General features: G+C 45.0%; 1 protein-coding gene across 1 annotated transcript; it reads right to left on the bottom strand.

Annotated features, from left to right (window-relative positions):
- Positions 1–631: 631 nt before the first annotated feature.
- On the bottom strand, positions 632–25121 carry LOC132583324 (neuronal pentraxin-1-like). The gene is made up of 7 exons (XM_060254986.1): positions 24983–25121; positions 23271–23359; positions 22062–22919; positions 12036–12216; positions 4691–4938; positions 1674–1853; positions 632–919 (listed from the first exon to the last, which is right to left on the bottom strand). Exons 1-7 carry the CDS (start codon positions 25119–25121, stop codon positions 710–712), a joined length of 1905 nt encoding a protein of 634 aa, XP_060110969.1. The 3' UTR covers positions 632–709.
- Positions 25122–25430: the final 309 nt, after the last annotated feature.

Here is a 25430-nt window from a genome sequence, read left to right as displayed (position 1 = left end):
AACTCTCCCTCCACTTCCTGCCCAGCGTATTCCACAAGGGCAAAGTAAAGGAGACTGCTAGTCAAATTTAGGGGCCGACTCCTTCCTAGATGGACAACGGTTGTGCGACTCGATTTGCCAAAGGTTGGCTGATCCCATTCTTCCCACCATCTCCTCAATGAAACAATTCTCTCAAGTCTCAGGACCTAAACAGTCCCACCTGGTGGATGCATACTTCTCCACTACAAGGAACATAATTTCCAATTGCCACTTACATTGAAATAAAAGCTCCTATTTCAAAAACGCAGCCACCCTAAATAACATCTGAGGATCTTCCCTCTTGCAGGAATCTCTCAGCTCCACAGAAGTGACACCAATGCTCCCGAGGTTTCCTTACTAATTTTTAAGAAAATGGTTCTTTTGAGCAGGCCCCCTTGTAAATCCAAACCTTCCTACATGCTAAGACTTTGCTGCAAGACATGATTCTAGCCTGTGCTGCTCCTCGAGATCCAAGGTGGATTGAAACCAGCTCTATCTCTTTCCCCAAGAAACCCAGGAAGTTTCGTTCTGAGTTTTTTCTCCTTGTTTAAACCATCAGATGGCTCCCCACCCCACCCCACCCACCCCTAAAATCCAGAGTTTCTCATTCCCAACCCCACCCTTAGCCTTACACCACTAAATTTCTCTCTCTTCCCAAGCAACCCAGCAGTCTCTGTTCTGTTGTGGCTTATCAATGGCAGGCATTGAAAGGTAGCTTGACCACTCCTCCATGAAGCTCCACCGAAGCTTCGGTCCAATTGATGAGATCGCCACCAATGTCGCTAGTGCAGGTCGCCATCTTGTAAACCTCGCCTGCTGTCAAGATGTGGCCCCACATGTTGAAATCGGAGATCTCCCCAATAAAAGCTTGAGTGGCATCAAAGCGACCCCCAAGAGTGTCCTGGGGAAGAAGGAAAGGGAAAGAGGGTGAATTTAGAAAAGCAGTTCGTAGTAGAGTTGTCAGCTCCAGATTGGAAAATTCTTGGAGATTTCGGGCTGGAGGAATTTATGGAAGGGAGGGAGCTCAACAGGGAGGTGATGTCACTCTAGGACTTCAGTTTCTCCTAAACTATGGTATACCCAGAGCCACCCTCCTAAGTGGTCATTTCCTCCAGGGGAACTGATCTCTGTAATCTGGAGATCAGTTGTAATTCCAGGTTATCTCCAGGCCCTACATGGAGGTTACAAAAATAGAGAGATTCACAGAATAGGTTGAAGCCAAGAAAAATACCGTGAATGAACTAGGCCATTATTGTTACAAATTCAGTCACAAGTTCACTTCACACAGTAAATATTCAATAACCAATTTTAAGTACAAAATGTAAAACCCAAAACATTCATAGTCTTTCAAAGTGCAAATGTCTTCTCAAATGCTCTGTAGAGTAAGAAGAAAGTGCATTTGCCAGTCCTTTTTTAGTAAATAATGTGCTTGTAGATTTCTGGTAAAATTGACATAAATGCAACTTGAAACAAAAAATCTATAAGCACTTTTTTCAACAGGAAAAGGACTGGCACAAACACTTTTTTCCTACTCTATGGAGTGTTTGAGAAGACATTTGCACTTTAAAAGACTATGAACCTACATGGAGGTTGGCAGCCCTACTTCATGGCCTTCTGCAGGGTGCGAGAGAACTCAGTATGGGAGGGGCATTTACCTGCTCCTGGCCGAGTACAAAAACACCTCCAGACTTCACAGGATGCCACGGAGCCAGATTCTCTCCACTTCCTCTCCGGACCCCATCTTGGTAGGTTTCCCAAATGCCATCTCGGGTTGACCAGGTCACACAAATGTGGTGCCACTTGGCATCATTAATGGACAGGGGTAACGTGGCAGCCTGTGAAGCAAGCAGCAAGGATCAACAGGCTAAATTTGAAAGACTGTCCCATGGGGAATGTGGTACTATTGTTGTTATTTCTATTCCCCCCTTCCCACAAGTGGGCTCAGGGCAGGTTACAGCATATGAAACTCACAATAAAAACCAAGCCGAATACTATGAAATCAATAACTCTTGAGGACAAGATGACTTTAAAAAAAAATGTTTACAGTGTCCCGGGATGGTATCACAATAAAGACAAGAGAGGTCAGAATCAGGAAAAATTTCCCAATGTTACAGTTAGTTGCTTTCAAATCTATTTAGAGCAGGCATTGTAATCCAGTGACCAACAGATTTCAGTAGATTCTGACAGATTTATGACAAACTTTGCACATGGAAGGTCTCAAGCTGTCCTTGACATCGCCAGTTGAAGTTCTCTGAAGGTGAGTGCTGAGAAAGACTGCTGCCTACATAAGGGTATGTCCTGGCTCAGCCTTGATTTGAGAGGAAGACTCCTTGGAAGAAGGGGGAGGTTCCTTAAGAGCTGACCAAACTTGGATGGTCCCCACTATTCCTGAGGCCCCTTGTGCCCCACAACCTCCAGAAAAAGGGCCCCCTGCTTTCTGTATCAAGTACCAGTGGTACAAGAACCCCTTTACAAATGCACATGAACATATACATGCCTGAATCAGACCCTTGGTCCATCAAGGCCAGTCTTGTCTACTCAGACTGGCACTGGTTCTCCAGGATCTCAGAAGTCTTTCACATCACTTATCCTTTTAACTCAGGGGTGGGGACCTCTGTCCCAAGGTGTGGGCCACTTGGTGTGGCCCTCAAGGATTGCTGGGCCGAACCGAGCCATGTGGCAGCCTCTCTAGGGCCTGGCTGGCCAGCGAGGATCGTGGGGCCCAGCCGCGCTGTGCAGCAGCCTCCCCAGGGCCAGGCAGGGATCACAGGGCCCAGATGTACTGTGCAGCAGCCTCCCTGGGGCCTGGCCGGCCAGCCAGAATTGCTGCAGGGCCTGGAAAAGTTACTGTCACAGTTCAGTTTGCACTTGATTATCCCAGATGGTGTGGCCTAATATGCTAATGAGTGTGTGACCTAATATGCTAATATTAGGGGATGTGATCTAATATGCTACTGAGTTCCTGCTGGGCTTTTTCTACAAAAAAGCCCTGGACCTATGCAGTTGCCTAGGGCAGTGGGCCGGGTGTGTGTGTGTCAGTCCCCACATGACTTCAAATAGCAAAACAATTATTTGCATTAATTTTGCCGGCCTGAATCGTTCTCCCTCCGTGGAGCACTGTTTTTTAAGTTGATAATTTTTATGGCCCACGAATTATGTTATAAATATCCATATGGCCCTTGGCAGAAAAAAGGTTCCCCACCCCTGTTTTAACTGGAGACGCTAGAGATTGAACCTGGGACCTTCAGCATGCAAGGCAGAGGCTCCTCCACTGGGCTCCTGCCCTAAACAAGATCAAAGAGTCCATGCCTGGAAGCACAAGGCAGCCTGCACTCCAGACTCATGCAGGAAGACAGTGCAACTCTGAAGGTCTTTGCAGGATGCAGGACCAAACTCTGGCTACAGGAAGGAGTCTGGTTATTAGCTTTTGCTGGTCCTGCAGCTCTTTAACTTAGTTTGTACTGGTTCTGGGCAGCTCCCTGCCTCTTGTGCTCCAATACCTACATTGAGGGTCTTCTCCAGCACAGAACATAAGAGAAGCCATGTTGGATCAGGCCAATGGCCCATCCAGTCCAACACTCTGTCACACAGTGGCCAAACAACCCCAGATGCCATCAAGAGGTCCACTAGTGGGGCCAGGACACTAGAAGCCCTCTCATTGTAGCCCCCCAAACAATGATCTTGGCCACCTGCTGGAGACTATGTGCCTTTTCCTCTGGTTGTCCAGGTAGCAAATGGAACAGCCTGGAACCCTGATAAGCCACTGACAGAAGAGATCATGCTAAGTATAGAGGCCCAGGCTTTCCGCTGATGTTGCCCACCAGGACTGGTATTCAGAGGTTTGTAACTTCTGTATGTGGTGGTTCTCTTTAATCACCATGCCTAGTAACCCTTAATAGACCCATCCATATCAATCACTTATTTTAAAGCCATCTTCACTTGTGGCCATCAATAAATTCACTAGCAGTCAATCCCACACTTTTATCATTCATTTAGTGAAGAGGTACTTTCTTTTGTTGTCTGGAATCTACACACCAACTTTACCAGGTGCACCCAAGTTCTAACACTATATGTGGAGGAGAAAGAGAAAAAGGTTTCCTAACCTCTACCCTGTATGCTATGTTTCCTCTAGTCAACTGTTTCCCCTAAACTGAAAAATTTAATCCAAAACCATAATTGAATGTGAGGCAGAACGTATGTCCAATAATATTTTTACTGTAGAACTAAAAGATTTTGGAGAAAGATCTCTTACACAGCATCCTTGTTTGTGATCTTTTGACCCCATGTCCCTCTTGACTGATATTACTATACCCAAGGCTTTTTTTCTGGAAAAACAGGTGCCAGAACTCTCAAGAGGGAAATGAAGAAAAAAACCACACAAACTACTAAACATTTTTGAGAATTTTGTTTCCACAAAGAGGTTCCTGAACTCTGTTCTGCCATGTTCCCCCTGGCTATATCCCAAAAACAATGTATAGAGCAAGTTCTGTCCCACTTCAGATTTTACCCAAATGATCATAAGGATTAGACACTTCTAGTTACAAATCAAAAACTGTCACCCAAGGTGCAGAAATATGAACATGAAGGTCATTCTTTACCTATATCTCCCCATCATTCAGGATCAAACATTTCTGGATTATTTCTAACGCTACACAACACCAGCCGCGAGTACCTTGTCATTGATGAGCAGTTCCATGGGATTATTGCCCCATTCAATTAGCACCACTTCATTGGCCTGACCTGGCACAGAGTATGAGAATGGGGTGCCCATCCCTGGCGCTGAGCTGGATTTGAGCCAGAGGCAGATGGAGAAAGCAAAGATCTCATGATGGAGGGTGCGTTTCACCTTGGCATACATATAATTGGTGCGAAGAGGAAAACCCACACGGAAATCTTCTGATCGTTTCTCCACTTTGTGCCCTGAGGGATGGAAGGGATCAGAGATGTGGTATTGAACTGCCAACAAAGAGACATGGGGTGGAAAGAGGTTTGCTCAGCCATTTGCTGGCAGACACTCTTCTGTAATCCCAGCTGGCACACCAGACAACCGGCCCATTTGGGTAACCCCTCCAAGCACCAGCCCATTTGGGTAACCACCTCAAGCAAACTACCTGTGAGTCATCTATCCACCCCCACAGACCCTGGCATCCAACTACCCATCTCCATTCATCTGTATTCATACTACTGTGGAGGTTTCTACCAATCCCCCATGCAGTCATGTGCTGCTGTTTATCCAATCAGCTCAGCTTTCCTCCATCCACCCCAGTGTTTCTCATTTCTCTCTCCTCCATTGACCTAGCTCTCCAGTAATCCACTGACCTAGCACTCTTTCCCTCCATTCTTCTGTCCATCTCTTTTCACAATTCAGACCACTTAAGCGCTCACTAATGCAGTTACCTTCTCTTCAGTCATCTCACGATCTCCCTAACATTTCCATCTACCTATGAATATACACGTACCCACCCATCCACTCATTTGCTTTTAATGACATTTTTTTTGTCTACATGCTGCCCTTTTCTCTATCAGAGTACACCATACCTAGACTTCTTGTCTCACACCCCTTCCAACCATTGGGACTACCTATTTAAATCCTCTGTCTACATCTTTTTTCCCCCTGTCAAGTCACAGTTGACTTAAGGCAATCCTATTGGGTTTTCAAGGCAAGAGAAGTTCATAGGTGGTTTGCCATTGCCTGCCTCCGTGTCACAACCCTGGTATTCTTTGGTGAGCTCCCATCCAAATACTAGCCAGGGCCAACCCTGCTTAGCTTCCTGAAGGAAAGGTCAAAGGTTTGGCACACCAACCTTGGTCTGAAATTCATCTATAGACTTAGAAGGCAATCTTAAGTCTTTGTGTACTTTGCCCTTATGCAAGACTTCACCTCCTTCCCAGAATCCACATTTGGGGTAGAGCTAAGGTAAACATCTGTCTCCTTGTTCTGCATGCTTTTAGTAAATGATTGTGTAAAGAATAGCATATAAAATAAAGCAACCACAGTCAGACAGACAGAGACTGGTGCGTGGACCTCAACCCTGTGTCATGAATTCCTTCAAGTGGCAGCCCGAGCAGGGACCCCTCTCATCAATGCCTGGCATAGGCCCCTTGAGTACACTCCGTCGTTCTCAACTACCCCTTCATTGGTGAGTATGGGAAGACAGCTCTCACAAACCCAGAGCAAATATTTGGAAGAGCTGCCAACTTAAGACTCTGTTACAAGAGATCAGTAATCAGTGCCCCTGCTACCTAGAGGAAGGTTCTCTTAAACTTCGGGACTGAGAGAAGATAGGGAAGACCTTTCATACAGAGCCCCGAGCTTCTGTCGAACTTCTTCAGGCCTGGCGTCAATGTCGGTATACAGTAGAGAAATTTATGCCTGTTTCTAACACAAGCCAGCTCTCTAAAGATTGTCCCCAAAAATACACTGGGGTCCAACTTGGGCCTCCTACCTCTCCTTTTCCCGCCTCCACCAACGGCTCCACCCATGGGCCCACCATCTAACGCCCCGGGACGAATGGTCCGTGAAGTTTTGGAGAAGGAACTTGGTCAGGCTAAATTGGAAGATGTTCCAGAATTGGCGGAAATGTTGTCTAATTGCCCTGTACATTTGACAGAGGAAGGGTTGGCTGACCTTTTATCGGCATGCCCAGTAACATATGCACAGAATGAGGATGGGCAACAGGTTGTTAACTATACTGCATTGCCCCACTCTGTTTTGAGTGAAATTCAAAAAGCTATCAGAGACACAGGCATAGGGGAAACCGATGTGCAAAGTCTTTTAGAAGGAATCTAATAGATACACTGTGATTCCTCAAGATTGGAAAAATATGAGGATGATGTTAACTCCTGGACAGTATGTAGTATGGGACAGTGAATATTGTAATTTGGCTGATGTTCAAGGGCATGGTTTCAATGGAGCTTATACTGCTGAACAACTATATGGATCTGGACAGTGCAGTACTATTGAAGCACAAGCTGTGCTCCCTGTTGCAGCCCTTGCTATAATATCTAAATGTGCTTTACAGGCCTTTGCCAAAGTACCTACAGAAGGGAGACCAGCCCATAGTTTTGCGACTGTCTGTCAAAAGCCACAAGAGCCCTATTTAGACTTTATCAACTGTCTTCAGGCAGCAATCAGAAGACAGGTTGATAATCTTGACACAGCAGGAGAATTGATTATGAAATTGGCTAAGGAAAATGCTAATTTGGATTCAGAGAGTCCCATGGTGCAGAGTGTTAAAGCTGCAGTATTGCAGTCTTGAGCTCTGCTCACGGCCTGAGTTTGATCCCTGCGGAAGCTGGATTCAGGTAGCTGCCTCAAGGTTGATTCAGCCTTCCATCCTTCCTAGGTTGGTCAAATGAGTACCCAGTTTGCTGGGGGGGGGGGAGTGTAAAAGACTCACTTTACTTTGCAACAGTGCTCAGCACAGCAGGCTGAAATCGCTGCTATAACAATGGCCTTTCAGCTCTATTTACAAAGGCCTTTCAACTTAATAGTTGACACGTTATATGCATTTAATTTGATTCATCAACCTCTGGTGCATGTATCACTTCTCAAATTGACCTTAATTTGTTGGCTGCTATTTTTAACCTTGCAGTTTTTAATTTCTTGCCATGCGTTACCCACTAGCCTGTTGAGCCCATTATTTTCATTGTTAACCACCGCTCAACATCCAAGTGATGTGGTTGTGGTGCCTCCATCAGGGCATCAGGCCTTACAAGACATTAACCATGTCTTAGGGCAGCAGTGTGTGGATTGCTTGCCCTCTAACATCAAAGGCTTGTCTCTTTTAATCCTTTTGATAAACAAAAGGATTAAAAGAGACAGGAGTAAAAGAGACGCCTCAGACCCCTACTGGTGTTTTGGCCACCCTTGAAGCGCCTCAAGTGTTTTTGTTTGAATGGCTTTATCTCTCTCATGGGTCTCATAGAAATATCCTCCCGTATCCACAAGCAATTGTGGACCTGTGTGCCCAAGCCCGAGAAAGATCTTTGGAATGAATTGGCAGTGATCTGCTGTCAATCACTATGCCTTTCCCAAAGGCAGAATTTGACCAATTAATACACATGTCCCTGCCCTTCCAAATTGCTTTGGCTTATTTTGTTGGAGAAATTTGGTATCACCTTCTAAAAGATTCTCGACTGTCTTTAGTGCAGTATGTTCCTATGTTTCTCAAGCCAATGCAGTCTTTGATCCCCTTGCAATCTGCTGTTACAGTGTCTTTTGATGGCGGCTGCACCCGGGGAGCCATTGTTTACCAAAAGGATTCACAAAGCTTCGCAGCGTGCTGAGATTGCTGACTGTAATATTAGCCTTTCATTCCTTCTCTAATCAACCTCTTAATCTCATCTCTGACTCACATTATGTTTGTCGCCTGGTAAATAATTTACCAGGTGCCTATCTTGCCCCTTGCATTGATTCTAATTTGATGGCATTATTTCTCACATTGCAAATACTTTTGGAGCAACGCACGCATGAGTTCTTTATTGCTCACATCTGCAGCCGTAGCTCCCTGCCTGGAGTTCTGGCTGAGGATAATCAGCTTGCTGATCAGGCTGTGCATTCCCTTTTTTTCTGACCCAGTATCTAGTCATCAGTTTTTCCATCAGAATGCCAAAGGCAGAATGCTAAAGCCTTTGACATTCCCCTTTCGCAAGCCCAAGCTATTGTTTCTGCTTGCCCACATTGTGCAGGATTTTCCCACATCTCCGAAGGTGGGGTGAACCCTAGGGGTTTGGGGCCTAATGAACTGTGGCAAATGGATGTCACACATGTTCCCTCATTGGACCCTTGGAAGTTTGTTCATGTGTCTGTAGACACCTATTCAGGTGTCTCATGGGCCACTCCTCAAAGAGGGGAGTCTGCTACTCATGTTATTGCTCATTTAATTGCTGCCATCACTGTCCTGGGTAAACCTCAAAGACTCAAGACAGACAATGGTCCTGCCTACTGTTCTGCTGGTTTCCAAGAATTTTGTATACAATGGGACATCAGTCTCAGTCATGGTATTCCTTATAATTCTACAGGTCAAGCAATTGTGGAGCGAGCCAATCGCTCTTTTAAAACGCTTTTGGAAAAACAAAATTTACTTTTAATCAATTAAATTTTTCTTCAATCCCAGGCTTGGGAACTTCTTCTCTTTCAGGTTTGGCGTCACCCTATGATCGACATTTCCGTGCTCGACCATTACTCCCCCAGCCGTTGGTGTTTTATCGAGCCCTGCCTGATCACACTTGGCTGGGACCTGTGCCTCTTATTACCTGGGGGCGCAGGCATGCTGCTGTGTTCTCTCTTGCAGGTCCTTTGTGGGTTCTGGCACGTTGGGTTCACCCAGCTAAAGATGGCGTTGCATCAGGGTCTCCCAAATCTGATTCCCTATTTCAATCTCAGCCTCACACGGGAGATGGTGCGATGCCCATACACCCAGACGGTTTGTGATGTCACATGGGGGGATGTGAAGCGTCTAACTAATCAAGCTCAATAAATGTTGGAAGAAGCTGGGTGAGCCATCCCTGGAGAACTTGGTGGCTGCTGTATTTGCACAGCTCACAGTGCACTCCATGACTATTCTTTGTTGTTTGTGTTTATGTATTTTGTCTCCTGTCAAGGCAACTGGTTTTGGAGATCGTCTTCAGTTTTAATATTTGGGAAGTTTTCAAGTTTCAAGTTTATTTCAATTTATATTCCGCCCTTCCCACCGAAGTGGCTCAGGGCGGCTCACAGCACATAAAATCTAACATAAAATTATTGAATTTAAAACATCTTACACAATTAAAACAGTAAAATAAAACATATAACAGTCGTCTATTAAAACTACACTCAGTTTCCAATACCAGTTAATTATAAGCCAGCCGGAAGAGGGCTGTCTTACAGGCCCTGCGGAACTGGCCAAGGTCCCACAGGGCCCTCACCTCTTCAGGCAGCTGGTTCCAACAGAAAGGGGCCGTTACAGAGAAAGCCCTATCCCTGGTAGATTTCAGGCGGGCTTCCTTTTGGAACGCTTAGCTAACATTAACAACGTTTCACATTTTTGTTTGACACAACACACTGATTTACGTATGTTATTAGGGACCTGTCTCATTCCCATTTGCAAGGCTCCAGGAACTCTTGGTAAATTTTTGAATGAATCCCAGATCTCGTATGCAACTTTACCCAACTGGCATTCCCACCTATAAGCTTCCAGCGGATGCCTTAACTCTATATACCCCATATGTGACTAACCATGAAAATCTTACTTGTGTACAGATGGTAAATTGCACCCAAATTGCTGTTTGGGTGGTTTTTCCTCTTGCGGCCATCGCTGTTTTAGTTATATTCCTGCTAATATATCTCTTTCTGTATGTTGTTTAAGTCGCCTTGCTGTGGTGTTGCCTCAAAGATCCTGGCTTACGGAACCCTCTGCCTCACGCATTAGCAGAGAAACTGTTCCCTTAGACTCTACCTGTGATTCTTCTGATATGGCATTATTATCTCAAGCTGAATATGTGTCCCTTGCTGCTTCACTCATTGGGGTGCCAGCCTTAGCTGTTATTAATCACAGAACATTAAGTGAAATTGCTTGCAGCTTAGCAAAAACTATTAATTCTACCTCCATCGCCTTGGACGCTTTGAATGCAGAACAGATGGAGTTGCAGCATGCTGTTTTAGACAACTGCGCAGCCATAGACTATCTGCTCCTCCTCCACCACCAAGGATGTGAATCATTGTAAAATATGTGCTGCTTCAATATCATTGACAATTCTCAAAGAATAAACCATCAGCTCAATAACCTATGGCAGTTGGCTGCTTCCATTCATAAGGACATTCTACCATCCTGGTGGGAAGCACTATGGTCCTGGCTGCCTACAGGGTGGTTGGGCACTTTGTGTCAGTGGGGCTTGGGAATGGTAGGATTAGGACCTGCCTACCTGAGGGACCGTCTCTCCCCACATGTTCCCCAGAGAATGCTGAGATCAGGAACCCAAAATCTTCTTGTTATCCCTGGGCCAAGGGAAGCCCGCCTGAAATCTACCAGGGATAGGGCTTTCTCTGTAATGGCAACTTCCTGGTGGAACCAGCTGCCGGAGGAGGTGAGGGCCCTGTGGGACCTTGTTCAATTCCGCAGGGCCTGTAAGACAACCCTCTTCCGGCTGGCCTACAGCTAACCGGCATAGAAAATTAAGTGTTGTTCTAATAGACTTCTGATGTTTTAATGCTTTTAATGTTTTAATGTTTTTAACTGTGTAAAATGCCTAAAACTTAATATTGTAATGTTAGACTTCATGTGTTGTGAGCCACCCTGAGCCACCTTGGTGGGAAGGGCGGGATATAAATCATAAATAAACATAAACATAAACATTAGCTGTAACGGTGTGTTGCTTTGTACAATGCTTGCCTTTCTTATGTGTCTTGTTTACAAGAATATCTAAACCGTCAAGAGAAGAATATACCTTGCAAGCCAATCATGCATTTGTATTAGTGAAACAACTGGAACAGTATACCCCTTTAATACAATAAATTACAGAGAGTGATGGTGAGGAGTCAGAATGTTTTAACAAATTTGCTAATGCCCTTTAAAAAACAGAAAAGAGTGGGATGAAGGAAAGGTCAAAGGTTTGGCACATCGACCTTGGTCTGAAATTCATCTATAGACTTAGAAGGCAATCTTAAGTCTTTGTGTACTTTGCCCTTATGCAAGACTTCACCTCCTTCCTGGAATCCACATTTGGGGTAGAACTAAGGTAAACATCTGTCTCCTTGTTCTGCATGCTTTTAGTAAATGATTGTGTAAAGAATAGCATATAAAATAAAGCAACCACGGTCAGACAGACAGAGACTGGTGCGTGGACCTCAACCCTGTGTCGTGAATTCCTTCAGCTTCCGAGATCAGGTTGTCCTAGGCTATTCTGGTCAGGTCTCTGTCTACATCTACATACACTTAATTTTGTCTCCTTCCATCCATCCCTTGCCCTGAACCTCATTGGCCCATGACTAAGCTCCCTCATGACAACCCCGTCAACTTCCAGTGAGGACAGCTCACCTTTCTCAGCGCCAGTCCCATGGGAGATGAGTGCACGCCTTAGTCCTGCTGCTGTTGATGCACCATGTTCATGGTGATCAGAAGAGTTTGATTTGGCGTGGATCTGATGTTCCAATATGCTTATCTTTTTCTGGAGAGCATCACGTAGGGATGTGGAGAAAAGAGAACTGTTCCGATTGTGCTGCAGAGGGCAGGACCAATGGTGATGTTAGCAGTGATTTATATGCCTCTTCCATCTACTTTTTGTGGGGTCCTATGCCTCAAACTCTCTCCTTCCAAGCCCTCTTTTCAGGGTTGTTCTTAGTGATTCTGGGGGCCTGGGCTAAAAATCCAGGGTGGGGCCCTGGAATCATTGTTTACTTCACTAGGCTCCCTGTTGTTTCTGCCCCTTGGTCAACACGTCCAAACAAGGGGCGACCCTCACCACGTATGAAGCAGGCAGAAGTCTCTGCAGCTACCAGAAGCCTGCAGCCTGAGCCTCAGATGGATGGCCATACTTCCACCAGTGTGGAGCCCAGGGCAGCTGGCCCTGTTGCCCATTGGTTAAGACCACCTCATTCTGGCCATTTTCATGTAGCCAATTTTCTCCTTATTCTTCCTTCCCACCACTCCTGGAACTGATTTCTGTACTGACCCTTCACCTCCAGTTTGCTGTTAGCCTGGATGTATAATTCTTCATTACACCTTAAGAAGGGGGAAAGCCAGGGGAAAGAATACTCTACGTATTTTTAGCCACCTCACTTAAGTTAACACCTCAGGTGCTCTTGTAATCTCCATTCCCACCCACGCCGATGCCGGCAGCTCTACCCCGTCCCCGGTTCTGTTAAAAATAAAAACAAAAACTGAGCACACAGAAGAAAAATGAGAAACTCAGCTCTTTGGGGGAACAACAGAATCAAAACAAAATCTGGATGTTTGAATCCCTGGGCCCTCCATATTTATTCCTGTAATAACTCCACAGCACCCCAGTATCCAAAACAGTTCAAAACTTTGTTGGAACAAAAGCAGAGACCTAATCTGGTCTCTGACCGGCCATAAGGAGCTGCAGCCAACAGGAACACACACAAAGTCAAAAGTAAAGCTAAAGTTACAATTTATTAGACAATATTGATTATTATAAATGATGGTTTCTCTCACTTATTGATTTTATGCTTTTGTTGACCAAAATATGACTGTTTATGTATAAATGAAAAACTGTAGTATTTCTATCTTATCTTACCTATCTCAATGTTTGTATTGTTTATATAAAATTTAAGAAGTGTTTTATACCCTGCTTTTCACTACTCGAAGGAGTCTCACCTTCCTCTCCCTTCCTCTCTCCACAATGGGCACCTTTAAGGTAAGTGATGCTGAGAGAGCTCTGAGAGAACTGGCCCAAGCTGACTTCATGTGGAACATAAGAACATAAGAGAAGCCATGTTGGATCAGGCCAACGGCCCATCCAGTCCAACACTCTGTATCACACAGTGGCAAAAAAATTTATATATACACACACACTGTGGCTAATAGCCACTGATGGACCTGTGCTCCATATTTTTATCTAAACCCCTCTTGAAGGTGGCTATACTTGTGGCCGCCACCACCTCCTGTGGCAGTGAATTCCACATGTTAATCACCCTTTGGGTGAAGAAGTACTTCCTTTTATCCGTTTTAACCTGTCTGCTCAGCAATTTCATCGAATGCCCACGAGTTCTTGTATTGTGAGAAAGGGAGAAAAGTACTTCTTTCTCTACTTTCTCCATCCCATGCATTATCTTGTAAACCTCTATCATGTCACCCCGCAGTCCACGTTTCTCCAAGCTAAAGAGTCCCAAGCGTTTCAAGAGGAAGAGGAAATCAAACCGAGTTCTCCAGATTAGAGTCCAGTGGACTCAGTATGTCACTGTTAACCACCACACCATGCTGAAGTCCCTCCTCTCCTCTCCCCAAACCCTGCCATCTTCAGGATCCCAAATCTCCAGGTATTTTCCAATTGGAAACTGGCAATCCAACCAGTAATATAAGGGAACATCATCAAATCCACAACTCCCCATGATATACCACCATTAAAACCTAATGTTTTCATATCTCTCCCTTCACCCAGGCAAGATTCATTCATTCCTAGGGTTGCCAGCCTCCATTCTGGATATCTTTTAAAATTATAACTGTTTATAACTGATCTCTAGATCAGGGGTGGGGAACAGTGGCTCTCCAGATGTTTTTTTGCCTACAACTCCCATCAGCCCCAGCCATTGGCCATGCTGGCTGGGGCTGATGGGAGTTGTAGGCAAAAAGCATCTGGAAAGCCACTGCTCCCCACCCCTGCTCTAGATTATAGAGATTATAGAAACATGTAATTATCCTACAAGTATTCCATCAGTCATTCAAAATATTTATCTCAACTACTGCACGGTGTGAAATCTCTAGATTATAGAAATCAGTTCCCCTGGAGAAAATGGCTGCTTCGGAGTGTGAAGTCTGAGGCATTATGCCCCACTGAAATCCCTCCTTAGGATGCATCCCCAAATCTCCAAGAATTTCCAACCCAGAGTTGGCAGCCCTAGTCCTTCCCCACTCAGCACTGCCACCAGTCTAGTTCCCACAGTATTAGGGTTGAAAGGTCTGTGTTGAACAATACCTGGAGACTTTGGGGGTGGAGCCAGGAGACGGCAGGGTTTAGGGAGGGGAGGGGCTTCAGCGTGGTACAATGTCATAGAGTTCTCAGCCCACCCTTCAAAGCAGTCATTTTCTCCAGAGGAGCTGATCTGTAAAAGTGGGAGATCTCTAGGCTCCACTTGGAGGCTGGCAACCCTACTCAGTACTCTTGATTCCATCCTGATTCTTCGTCTGCTTCACCAGGCTGACTCAACAACCCAATCAGTATTTTTAGGGGAACCATGAATGCTAAAGGGAATCCAAAAGGTGCAACCACCTCTTGAAATGGTACAGAGTATCCTGGGACACATCTGTCAGAAAGTGTGGTGCAATCAATAGGGTTGCCAGTGTCCAGCTGGAACCTGGAAATCTCCCAGAATTGCAACTGATCTCCAGAATAGAGGTATCAGTTCCCTAAGAGAAAATGGCTGCTTTCAAGGGTAGACTCTATGGCAGGATACACCATTGATGCCTCTCTCCTCCCCAAACCCCACCTTCCCCAGGCTCCACCTACAAATCTCCAGGAAGTTCCCAACTCAGGAGTTGCCAGCCCTACATGACAAAGGCAAAGTTGTAGCTGCAAATGGGGTTGATGTATGTCAAGCCCAGTCCCCCTCTCAGAAACTCCAGGTCCCTTCCCTGAATTTTCAGCTTTAATTTAAAAAGAAAAAGAATGGGGTTGCCAGGTCTGTGTTGGAAAATACTTTTAGAATTTTTTTTTGGGGGGGGGGTGGATCTGGAAGAGGGCAGGGTTGGGGAGGGGAGGGGCCTCGGCATGGTACAGTCCACCCTTCAAAGCAGCCATTTTCTCCAGGGAAGCTGATCTCTGTCAGCTGGAGATCAATTGTAAAGGTGGGAGATCTCCAGGCCCCACCTGGAGGCTGGCAACCCTAAAAAGAAAGACATCTCTAGTCTCTTTGTGGATCTGTTACTACCTTCGATGGTCTGAAGGCTCTAAGCCACCTCTACATGTCTGTATCCATTTTGTTTGCAATCACCCACATTTCACTGATGTAAAAACTGAAATATGATGGTTCCTCATGGTAAAAATCCAGAAACATGCTATTGTCTTACAAATATGTCATCGGTTGTTCAAGATATTTATTTCAATTGTTACAGGGTGTGAAATGGTAGGCTACACACAACACAGTTGATAGTATCTGCTCTCCACTGCAAGTTTTAACTAGGAGAGCAATTTGCACCCCCAGACTTTTAATGAGGTGTCCAAAAAAATTAAAAACAGTGGCAGATATTTACTACAGAGAGTTACCAGAAAACCAGGCCTGTTCCATGTACACAGAGACAGTGGACCATATAAAATAGTGTCAATTGCTAGGCAATTATGTTTAAATTTTACAAAATCAAATTTCATGTTATCAATAAACCCACTCAGTCACAAAGCTCATTAAGGACTGAGAAATTGAGAGTGGAGTGGGGAGGATGGAGTTTGATGAAGAACTCAACAGGGATGCCCTAGAATGAGAGATGCCAGCTCCTGGCTAGAAAATTCCTGGATATTTGGGGATGAATCCTGCTGAGGACAGGATCTGGGGAGTGAAGGGACTTCAGCAAAATGCAATGCCTTAGAGTCCACTCTCTGAAGCTGCCATTTTCTCCTGGAGAACTGAACTTTGTGGTCTGGAGATCAGTTATAATTCTGATAGGTCTCCAACCCCCACCAGAAAGTAGAGTTGGCAATCCCCAGTTGAGGGCAGGGGATCCTCCAGTCTGAAGACCCTTCCCCCGCTTTAGGATTATCAGAAAGTGGGGTGGGGGAGGGAAATGTCTGCTGGGCACTCCATTATACCCTATGGAAACCGATTCCCATAGGATATGGAGAATTGATCTGTGGGTATCTGGGGCTCTGGGGGGGACTGTTATTAGAGGTAGAGGCATCAAATTCTCAGCATAGCATCTGGTGCCTCTCCTCAAAACACCTCCCAAGTTTCAAAAAGATTAGACTAGGGGGTCCAGTTCTATGAGACCCAAAAGAAGGTGCCCCTATCCTTCATTATTTTCAAATTAAGGAAAGGCATGCAGTCCCTTTAAATGTAATTGCCAGAATTCCTTTTGGAGTTGAATCATGCTTGTCACACCCTTGCTCCTGGCTCCACCCCCAAAGAGTCAGGAAAGTTGGCAACTATCCTGGGTGGCTTTGGCCCAGTCATTTCCCTTAGGTCTACTTCAGAAGATTGTTGTGAAGTTAAACTAGAGGAGGAGAAATATGTACACCACCCTAAACTCCTTAGAGGAAAGAAAGGAAGAAAATGTAGATGAATAGATCCTGCAATTAAAAGCTATTAAGCATATTAAGCAACCCGTCCTGTATTGATTCTCCCTCTTCTCTTAGAATACTCTGAGATGCCCTCCAGCACTCCCAACATAAAACTTTGTTTATAGGCCTAAACCTGGGACTTGAAAACATCTTGGGTCAGCCCTGTTAGCAAACTAAACTCCATACTAGGGAGGTCAACCTCTTAGTGGTGACTGAGAGCTCCTGGAATTACAACTGATCTCCAGACAAAAGAGATCAGTTCACCTGGAGAAAAAGGCCACTTTGGACAGTGGATGCTATGCCATTATATCCTTTGAAATTCCTGTCTTCCTAAACCCTGTTGTTCTCAGGCTCCCCCCCCCCATACACACACACCAAATCTCCAGGTTTTTCCAGACCCGGAGCTGGCAACCCCATTGGGAGGGCACATGACATTATGGGTCTTGCCATGTGTCAGTTGCCAGGTCTGTGTTGGAAAATACCCAGAGACTTTGGGGGTGGATCCAGGAGAGGGTGGGGTTTGGGGAGGGGAGGGGAGATCATTCAGCAGGGTATGATGCCATAGTGTCCACCCTTCAAAGCAGCCATTTTCTCCAAGGGAACTGATCTCTGCCAGCTGGAGATCAGTTGTAAAAGTGGGAGATCTCCAATTCCTACCTGGAGGTTTGGCAACCCATTACCCATACTCCTAACAGACAACCAAGGAACCTCAGTTCAGCGCCTCAGTTTCTCTATGACTGACTGGCCAGTGTCCTGAAAGTGCTGTCACATTGCAGCCAGCTTATTTAGTGCCTGCCTCTGTGGACTGTTCCTTGGTGGTCTCCCATCCGAGTAACCAGGGCCAGCCCTGTTTAGCTTTCAAGATCTGACAAGATGAGGCTATTCTGGGCCACCCTAGTTGAAGGTAGGGGATGTTTCCCAAAAGTGGTCCCAGAGAGAAGAATGTGGGACACAGTGTACATATATGACAAAAGGGGGGGGGGCCTGAAAAGGAGATAGTCTTCTACAGGGAATTCTTGGAGGTGATTCCTACAGGGAATTAACAGAAGAATGGGGGAAGGCTACAAAGGTAAAGGGGGAGAAAGAGAAGGGCAGGTCATAACAGGTAGGTAGGATAGTTTGTGGTGAAAAGCTTGAGTATACAGTGACAGAAACAGTGCCAAGGTAAGATCCACTTCATGGTTTTATTATAAGAGCCTACAATGCTCTGTCACCTTAAGTGGCTTCAGATCATCACAAGAGGGCTGGGCCTAGTGTTGCCAGCTTCCACCAGAGGCCTGGAATTCTCCCCCAACTACAACTGATTTCCACATAATATAGATCCAAGCGAGTAGCTGTGTTGGTCTTAAATAAAATTTAAAGGTGTCACTTGACTCCTGCTTTGTTCACATAATATAGATCAGTTTCCCCGAAGGAAATGACAGCTTTAGAGGGCGGACTGTATGGTGTCACACCCCTGCTGAGTTCCTTCATCTTCTAATCTCTGTTCTCCCTCTGCCCTCCCTGCTGGAGATGGGTACCTCGATGGATGGATTTGTAAGTCAATTTATTTCTTTTAGAAAGTGTGTCACATGAGGAAAGGTTAAGGAAGCTGTGTATGTTTAGCCCTAAATCTTCAGGAATTTCCCAAGCCAGAATTGGCAGCCTTAGCTGTGGCCAGTGTTCCCTCTAAGCTGAGTTAGTGTGAGCTAGCTCACAGTTTTTTAGCCTTTGACTCACACATTTTTGTCTTAGCTCAGGAAAAATGGCCCCAGAGCAAGCTAATTTATGCAGCAGCTCACAACTTTGATGCCAGTAGCTCAGGAAGTAGAATTTTTGCTCACAATACTCCACAGTTTAGAGGGAGCATTGGCTATGGCCATCTTCCAGTATCTCTTGAAATGCTGCAAATGGGTACCTGGATGGATGGATGGATGGATTTGTAAGTCAATTTATTTCTTTTTGCAAGCTCATCCATCCTTCTCTCCTTCTCACAAAGACAGAGATGGTAAAGCTGGAAGACTGGAGGATCCATAAGAAAAAATGAGACAAGTGAAAGGCAACAGAGTTGCCCTGTGTGAAATTATTCACAATATTACTTTGATAAATTATTAGGAATGGTGGTCTATGCTACTGTGTTCAGCTCACTGAAACTAGGATCCTAAGATGTAGTTTTTGTATCATTTTTTGCTTCAGTTCTGTTTTTAGGTTTCTGATTGGTTCCGTTCTACAATCCTAATCCTGAGTATCCCATCCTGTCAATTGTATTGACTCACTCTGTATAATCCACCTTGAGTCTTATTGAGAAAGGCAGACTATAATTTATGTAAAGAAAGTAAGTACAATAACAGAAACTCTCGACCTTCAGATTATTAAATACATTAGTGATCAGTAGTACTGATCATGCTATTTACACACAACCAGGTCCTCAGGAGAATTTTTTGGACCTAGGAAAAACCTGTCCTCATTAAACCCTTATACTCCTAATACAGAACAGCCTCCATCTTGAGGACTACTATGACCTTTTCAAGAAAGAAGAGAAAGCATGATTAAGAAAGTCACCTTCACATACATAACACCTTCCTTCTCTCCTTGTCAAGAAATGTACTTCTAATCCCAGGTACAAATGCAGTGAAATAGTTGGTCAGAGTTTTGTAATAGTTTGGTAGATAGAACCTGCTCCCTTTTCTTTCTGAGCTGCTCACAAATGCCTTCTCCCTCTCTTTATTTTCCTCCTTCTGTCTCCCTCTCTTCTTTATTTTCTCCTTCTGTGTGTCAACGTATGGCTGAAGACAAACCATGGTTTCTAAGGGTGTGATGTGGAAGGTAGTGAGAGAGGTCATACCTGCCCATGGTGTTCACACTCATTTCTTAGGGCCTGTTTTGCCTCAAGCAGGTATTGCAGGTTTTGAGACACTGGGGGGAGGGAGAAATCCAGAACTTGTTTATTAGAGATATTAGTGCATCACCCATGAGCAACCATGGCTGTTCCATTTCACCTGCCTCAAAATTGTCTATTTGATAATATTAATAAAGTTGGAAGAAAGAAAGAAGTATGTGATGAATATATGGCAAGTAAATAAGAGATGACCCAAAGATTTAGAAAGTGTGTCACATGAGGAAAGGTTAAGGAAGCTGTGTATGTTTAGCCTGGAGGAAAGAAGATTAAAATGAGATCAGTTGCAATCTTTGCCTATTTAGAACACAAAGAAGGCACCAGGCAGTTTCATCCCCAGCACTTCAAATACTGGTACAAGGGGCAGAGGAATTACACTGTAAGGTTTAAGACAGAACTGTTCAGAAGTCTTTCCTAAATGTAAAAACTGAAGTTAGGACAGATTTAGAACTGTGATTTCATGTTTATGTTTGATAGACAGATGGAGACGGGTGAATGGACTCACAACAGACAGATAGAAAAAGAGGTGGAAGAGCAAATGGGTGGGCATTTATTTAAACAAGACAAAATTTAAATCCAGTGGTACTTTTAAGACCAACAAAGTTATTCAAGGTATAAGTTTTCACGTACAGGCACACTTCTTTAGTTACAGTGAAATGGAGGATACCAGTCCATACATAAAGGCAGCAAGTTAGCATACAACATAATGGGTGCGTGCACACACAATAGATAACATGCTTTGCAACTGGATTTTTACTGTGTGAGAATGGCAAATCTACTTGCAAGCAGTTGCTGTGAAAGCACCCAATGATGATGTTTAACAAATGCAAGGACCAAACAGGAATTAGCAAGCTTAGTTTATATAGTCACCATTTGTTTGGATTTAATTCCGAGAGGGGGGAAACACAGGGAAGCAGATATATCAGAATTGGAGATTGATGTGTAAATGTACCCTTCTTAATGCTGAGGGTAATTAACTGAGACACTGTTGCTACACTCCATCCGTCTTCTCTCAAGCATGGAGATAACTATCCTTTTCTTTAAGGTGGGGTGACTGGCTGTGCAGTGTTGCATCTCCTCTGTCACCAGACCAAACAAATACATTCTGGTCTACCATTCCAAATTACATTGCATTCTGTTATTCATTGCAATTCAATCTACTATTCCAAAGAAGAAATACAATAAAATAAAGAGGACATATAGCCCTTCTGGATGAGAATACAGTATCTGAAGAAGTGTGCATGCACATGAAAGCTTATACCTTGAACAAACTTTGTTGGTCTTAAAGGTGCCACTGTACTCAATTTTTATGTTGCTTCAGACCAACACAGCTACCCACCTGAATTTAACTAAACAGGGGTCATGAAGTAATGAGATCTAAGATATTTCATTTCTAGAGGTTATCAATCTCATGATTTTTCTCATTCTGGTGGTTTGATGGTGAGAGGTTTTAAATTGCAGATGTGATCTCAGAATCATTACTCGGGGATTCTGGGATAAAAGTTTACTTAGGAATGCAAATATATCTTTGTGCAGATGTGAAGAAGTAGAAGATAAACTTGATGCCAGAGAAGGTGGGTCTGTGGGGGTGGAGGGAAGCTGGTGGGGGAACAACATGGGTGGTGGAAAGTGTTAAGTTGCCACAGATCTATGACAACCCCCATAAGGTTTTCAATCTAAGAATTAACAGAGGCGGTCTGCCATTGCCTGCCTCTGTGTAGCAACCCTGGTCTTCTTTAGTGATCTCCCATCTAAGTACTAACCAGGGCCAATATGCTTAGCTGCTGAGAACTGATAAGATGGAGCTAACCTGGGTCATCCAGGTCAGGTTTCAAGCAACATTAGGAAAGCAGAGTTTATACTGGTTTTGTATGATAGGTAAGATAATAGGTCAGTAGATGGTAGGATGCATAACATTGATTGAGATGATTTCAGTTGACAAGAAGCATTGGGGAAAGATGGAAGATTATATGAAGAATAACACATATAATGTGATAAGTATAAGGAAATAAAAGAATGACAGACAGATGAGTTTTTGGAAAGGTAAATGAATAGAGAAGGGATGGGAAAGGAGGAAGGAAGCGATGGAAGATGGGTATGGGGAATAGTGTAAGGCTCGACAGAGGGTAAATCACTGGAGGTGGAATAGATAGGTGGATAAAAGGAGAATAAATAAATGCACCAGGAAATATAAGGGATATTTTTCTCAAGGGGGAGGTGACCGATGCACAAGGCTTGGTACCTGTAAATGCTCCAATCTCTCCTTGAGGGATTCCAGCATCCTTTCCATCTGGTGCACCCCAGTAGCAGGTTCCTTGGGTGGATCCTCCATGGTGTTGGCAGCTGCAGCCCCCTTACGAAAGGCATCATGAGTGTTGTGTCCTAACTGGTGTTCATGATGTTGTCCAAAATGGTGGTAGTCATTCTCCCGGGAATGGATGCCTTTGTGGAGATCTCGGTGGACATCTTCATGGTGTAACCTGTGAGCATCCTCATGGTGACTCTGATGTCCCTCCTCATGATGCCCCTGATGAGGATTCTCACGATGACCCGGATGCCCATCCTCGTGATGCCCCCTGTGACCATGAGGATGCCCACTCTCATGATGGGTTCGATGCCCGCCCTCATGGTGGATTCGGTGCCCGCCCTCGTGATGGCCATGACTGTGGTTCTCTTCATGGTGAAGGCCGTGGTGTTCTCCAATGTGCCTCCTCGAATGAGCTTCACAGCGGCTGAGTTTGGCTGTCAACTCTCTCACCATCTCCCTTTGGTCCAGGATCATCTCCTTTTGGTGCACCACCGTCTCCCGCAGGTGTAGGATTGTTTCCTTGGCTTCCTCTAGGGTCCCCACCCAGTGCCCATTGGCAGCGTTGTTAGCTCCTTGTCGCTGCTGACTGGCCGACTGGCAACCGTGTTCCATATCCAGCGGCATAGGGCTGCAGATAAATTTAGGTAGACCATAGTCAGATGCCAACACCAGTGGGGAGCAGAGGAGACAGAGCAATGCCCACTGCAAGACCATTTCCACAGCTGTCTCTGACGGATGGGCGAGAGGGAGCTGCAGATAATGGCCTTGAAGAACAGGGGCAATTCCACTTGTCTAGAGAGTAAGATTCCTTCTGCAAAACAGATGCAGATGCAGCATTGATCACAAAGATCCGCTCAGAAACCAGCAAAAACCCAAGAATCTCTTATGTGCCACCAAAATCCAGTTCAAAGATCTCTATAAGAGAGGAGTTCCTGTGGCCTTTGATGGGAAGGTAGAAGATACTCCAGTTAGAGCTTATGAAGGGCAGTCTCCTGAAGTCACATTGAGTCAGCAGAGCCAGAAAATATGTCTGGTCTTCCCCCAAGAGCCTGTCATGCTACCTCAGCAAGTGGAGCCTTTCTTTCTCTCTGCTATCGGCACCTGCCAGCAGAACCAAGCTGCCAGCATGCGCCTTGGCATTACGGGCACATAGGATTTGTGCTTTTCCTGCCTCTCCTTCCTGTCCAATTTGCCAAATCCGCTGGTGATGTAGAGAGGAGCATCGGTCTCCCCTGGCAACCAAGAAATTAATGGGCTTAAGGTGTCAGGGCCAAGCTCCTTCCTTCATCCCTGCCCATCCTCCCACTCCATAGCTGGTCTACCTACAACTCCTCTTCCCGCTGCTGCCCCTGGCAGATAAGAATCTAGAAAAGCTTAAAACTCCACTCAGGGGAATTAAATTACCAGTCATAGATAGAGGAGCTAAGTATGTGCTTTGAACTAATTCATGAGTTTCTCTCCCGATGAGAATGATGTGGATTGTTCACAGGTAGAGTTTGAATCTGTGGAGCTGGGTTAAGGCAACACAAGAGAAATGTGTATTGGGCATATGTGAGCATATAGGTAGATAAACCCACCTTTTCACACAACTGGCTCATGATCAGAAATAGTGAATAAATACTGCAAAACCATCAAATCTAGCTTATCATGACCATGAACACAAAACATCTGTTACAAAGACCAGTATTCAAGTCCAGTAGGACCTTTAAGACTAATAAAGTTGTAAACAATTGAATTAGAAAGCAATTTTATCCTCAATGTACATCCATCAGGCAGGGATATGACTGCTCCTATGTCCCCTTCCGCAGATAGACCACAAAGATACACCAGTGTAGCAGATTTGTGTTGGTGTTGCCCACTACTAAACCAGCATTGGGTTGCACTGCTGTAGGACCACCAGCAGTGGTAGAAAATGCCATTAAGTCACAGTGGTCTTATGGTGGGTTTTCAAGGCAAGAGACAGAGTTGATTTGCCATTGCCTGCTTCTTTGTAGCAACTTTGGAATTCCTTGGTGGCAGGGCTTTTGTTGTACCAGGAACTCCTTTGCATATCAGGCCACACCCCCTGATGCAGCCAATCCTCCAAGAGCTTAAAGGGCTCTTAGTACAGGGTCTACTGTAAACTCCAGGAGGATTGGCTACATCAGGGGTGTGTGACCTAATGTGCAAAGGAGTTCCTGCTACAAAAAAAGCCCTGCTTGGTGGTCTCTAACCACAAGTACTAGCCAGGGCTGACCCTGTTTAGCTTCCAGGGTCTGACAAGATCCAACTTTCCTCAGCCATCCAGATCAAGGAAATACCATCACTGCCAGCCCTAAATAGGTGGAATTGGGGGCTTGGTACTTAGTTTGAATACCCAGTCAGAAGTCAATACTGCCTACAATACTGGTGTGATATTATTAGGATATTATCAGGTAGGCCTGGAGATATCTGGGAATCTGGGGCTTTCTGCATGCTGGGCATGTGCTTCATTGTGAGCTGCAGACCCCAACCTAACCAGAAGACTTATGAAGCTTTATGAGCAAATTCAATTGGTCAGATTTTTATTTTAAACATCTCCACAAATTCATTTCTGCCCCAATAAAGGCCTGACAATTCCTTGTACTAGTCCACTTTATATATCTGAAGGATATTTTTCCATGCAAAATAAATCACGTAGCTTCCTAAATGGGACGTGTTTTGCCATTGTGCTGCTAAAGATTAAGTTTGCTACTCTTCTAGAAAACAATATATAACAGTGGTGGGATTCAGCAGGTTCGCACCAGTTCTATGGAACCGTTACCTAATGTGCCATCAGTTCTATAGAACCGTTTGTTGGTCGGGCGCCTGCTGTTAACCGCCGCCTCCCCCTTCACCGCTGAGCAGCAGGAGGAGGAGGAGGAAGGGGTCGCCTTTGCTTTCTGCGCCCCGATGAAGGTGAGGCTGGAGGAAACGGCGGGCTCCATAGGGCAGCGAGACCAGGCTACTCATTGAGTAGTTCATGGAGAGCAACATCTACGATTGCCATCAACCAAAAGAGCCATATTTATTTCCATCCCTGGCAGGAGGACTGCACTTTAAGGAGGATTGCAGCTTACCTGTTCCACTGGTGGCTATTTCAAAGTGAGAACCAGCTATCAGCCACAAGCCCCATTAGGCAAAGTCTTTGGTCTACTTTCCTGAAACATGGGCCAGGTCCTGCACTGGGGAACAGTACTCAGAAAACCATGCCAAAGAGCCACATGTGGCTTCCAATCCATTGAGTGAAAAATACTGATCCAACTGTAACGATATACAACTGGAATCTTTGTGGCAGGGTGCAGC

The sequence above is a fragment of the Heteronotia binoei genome, chromosome 15, assembly GCF_032191835.1.
Source record: "Heteronotia binoei isolate CCM8104 ecotype False Entrance Well chromosome 15, APGP_CSIRO_Hbin_v1, whole genome shotgun sequence".
NCBI classification, from domain to species: Eukaryota; Metazoa; Chordata; class Lepidosauria; order Squamata; family Gekkonidae; genus Heteronotia; species Heteronotia binoei.
Note: the sequence above shows the minus strand (reverse complement) of the source record. Positions and strands in the feature narration are given on the sequence as shown.

Excerpts from the sequence above, each read along its gene's own strand:
- LOC132583324 (XM_060254986.1), bottom strand. The coding sequence starts at position 25,121 with ATGTTGCTCTCCATGAACTACTCAATGAGTAGCCTGGTCTCGCTGCCC. Across the intron at positions 23,360-24,982 it reads CCTCCTCCTGCTGCTCAGCG|GGGAGACCGATGCTCCTCTC; the intron begins GTGAAGGGGGAG and ends CTTGGTTGCCAG. Across the intron at positions 920-1,673 it reads TTGTACTCGGCCAGGAGCAG|GACACTCTTGGGGGTCGCTT; the intron begins GTAAATGCCCCT and ends CTTCTTCCCCAG.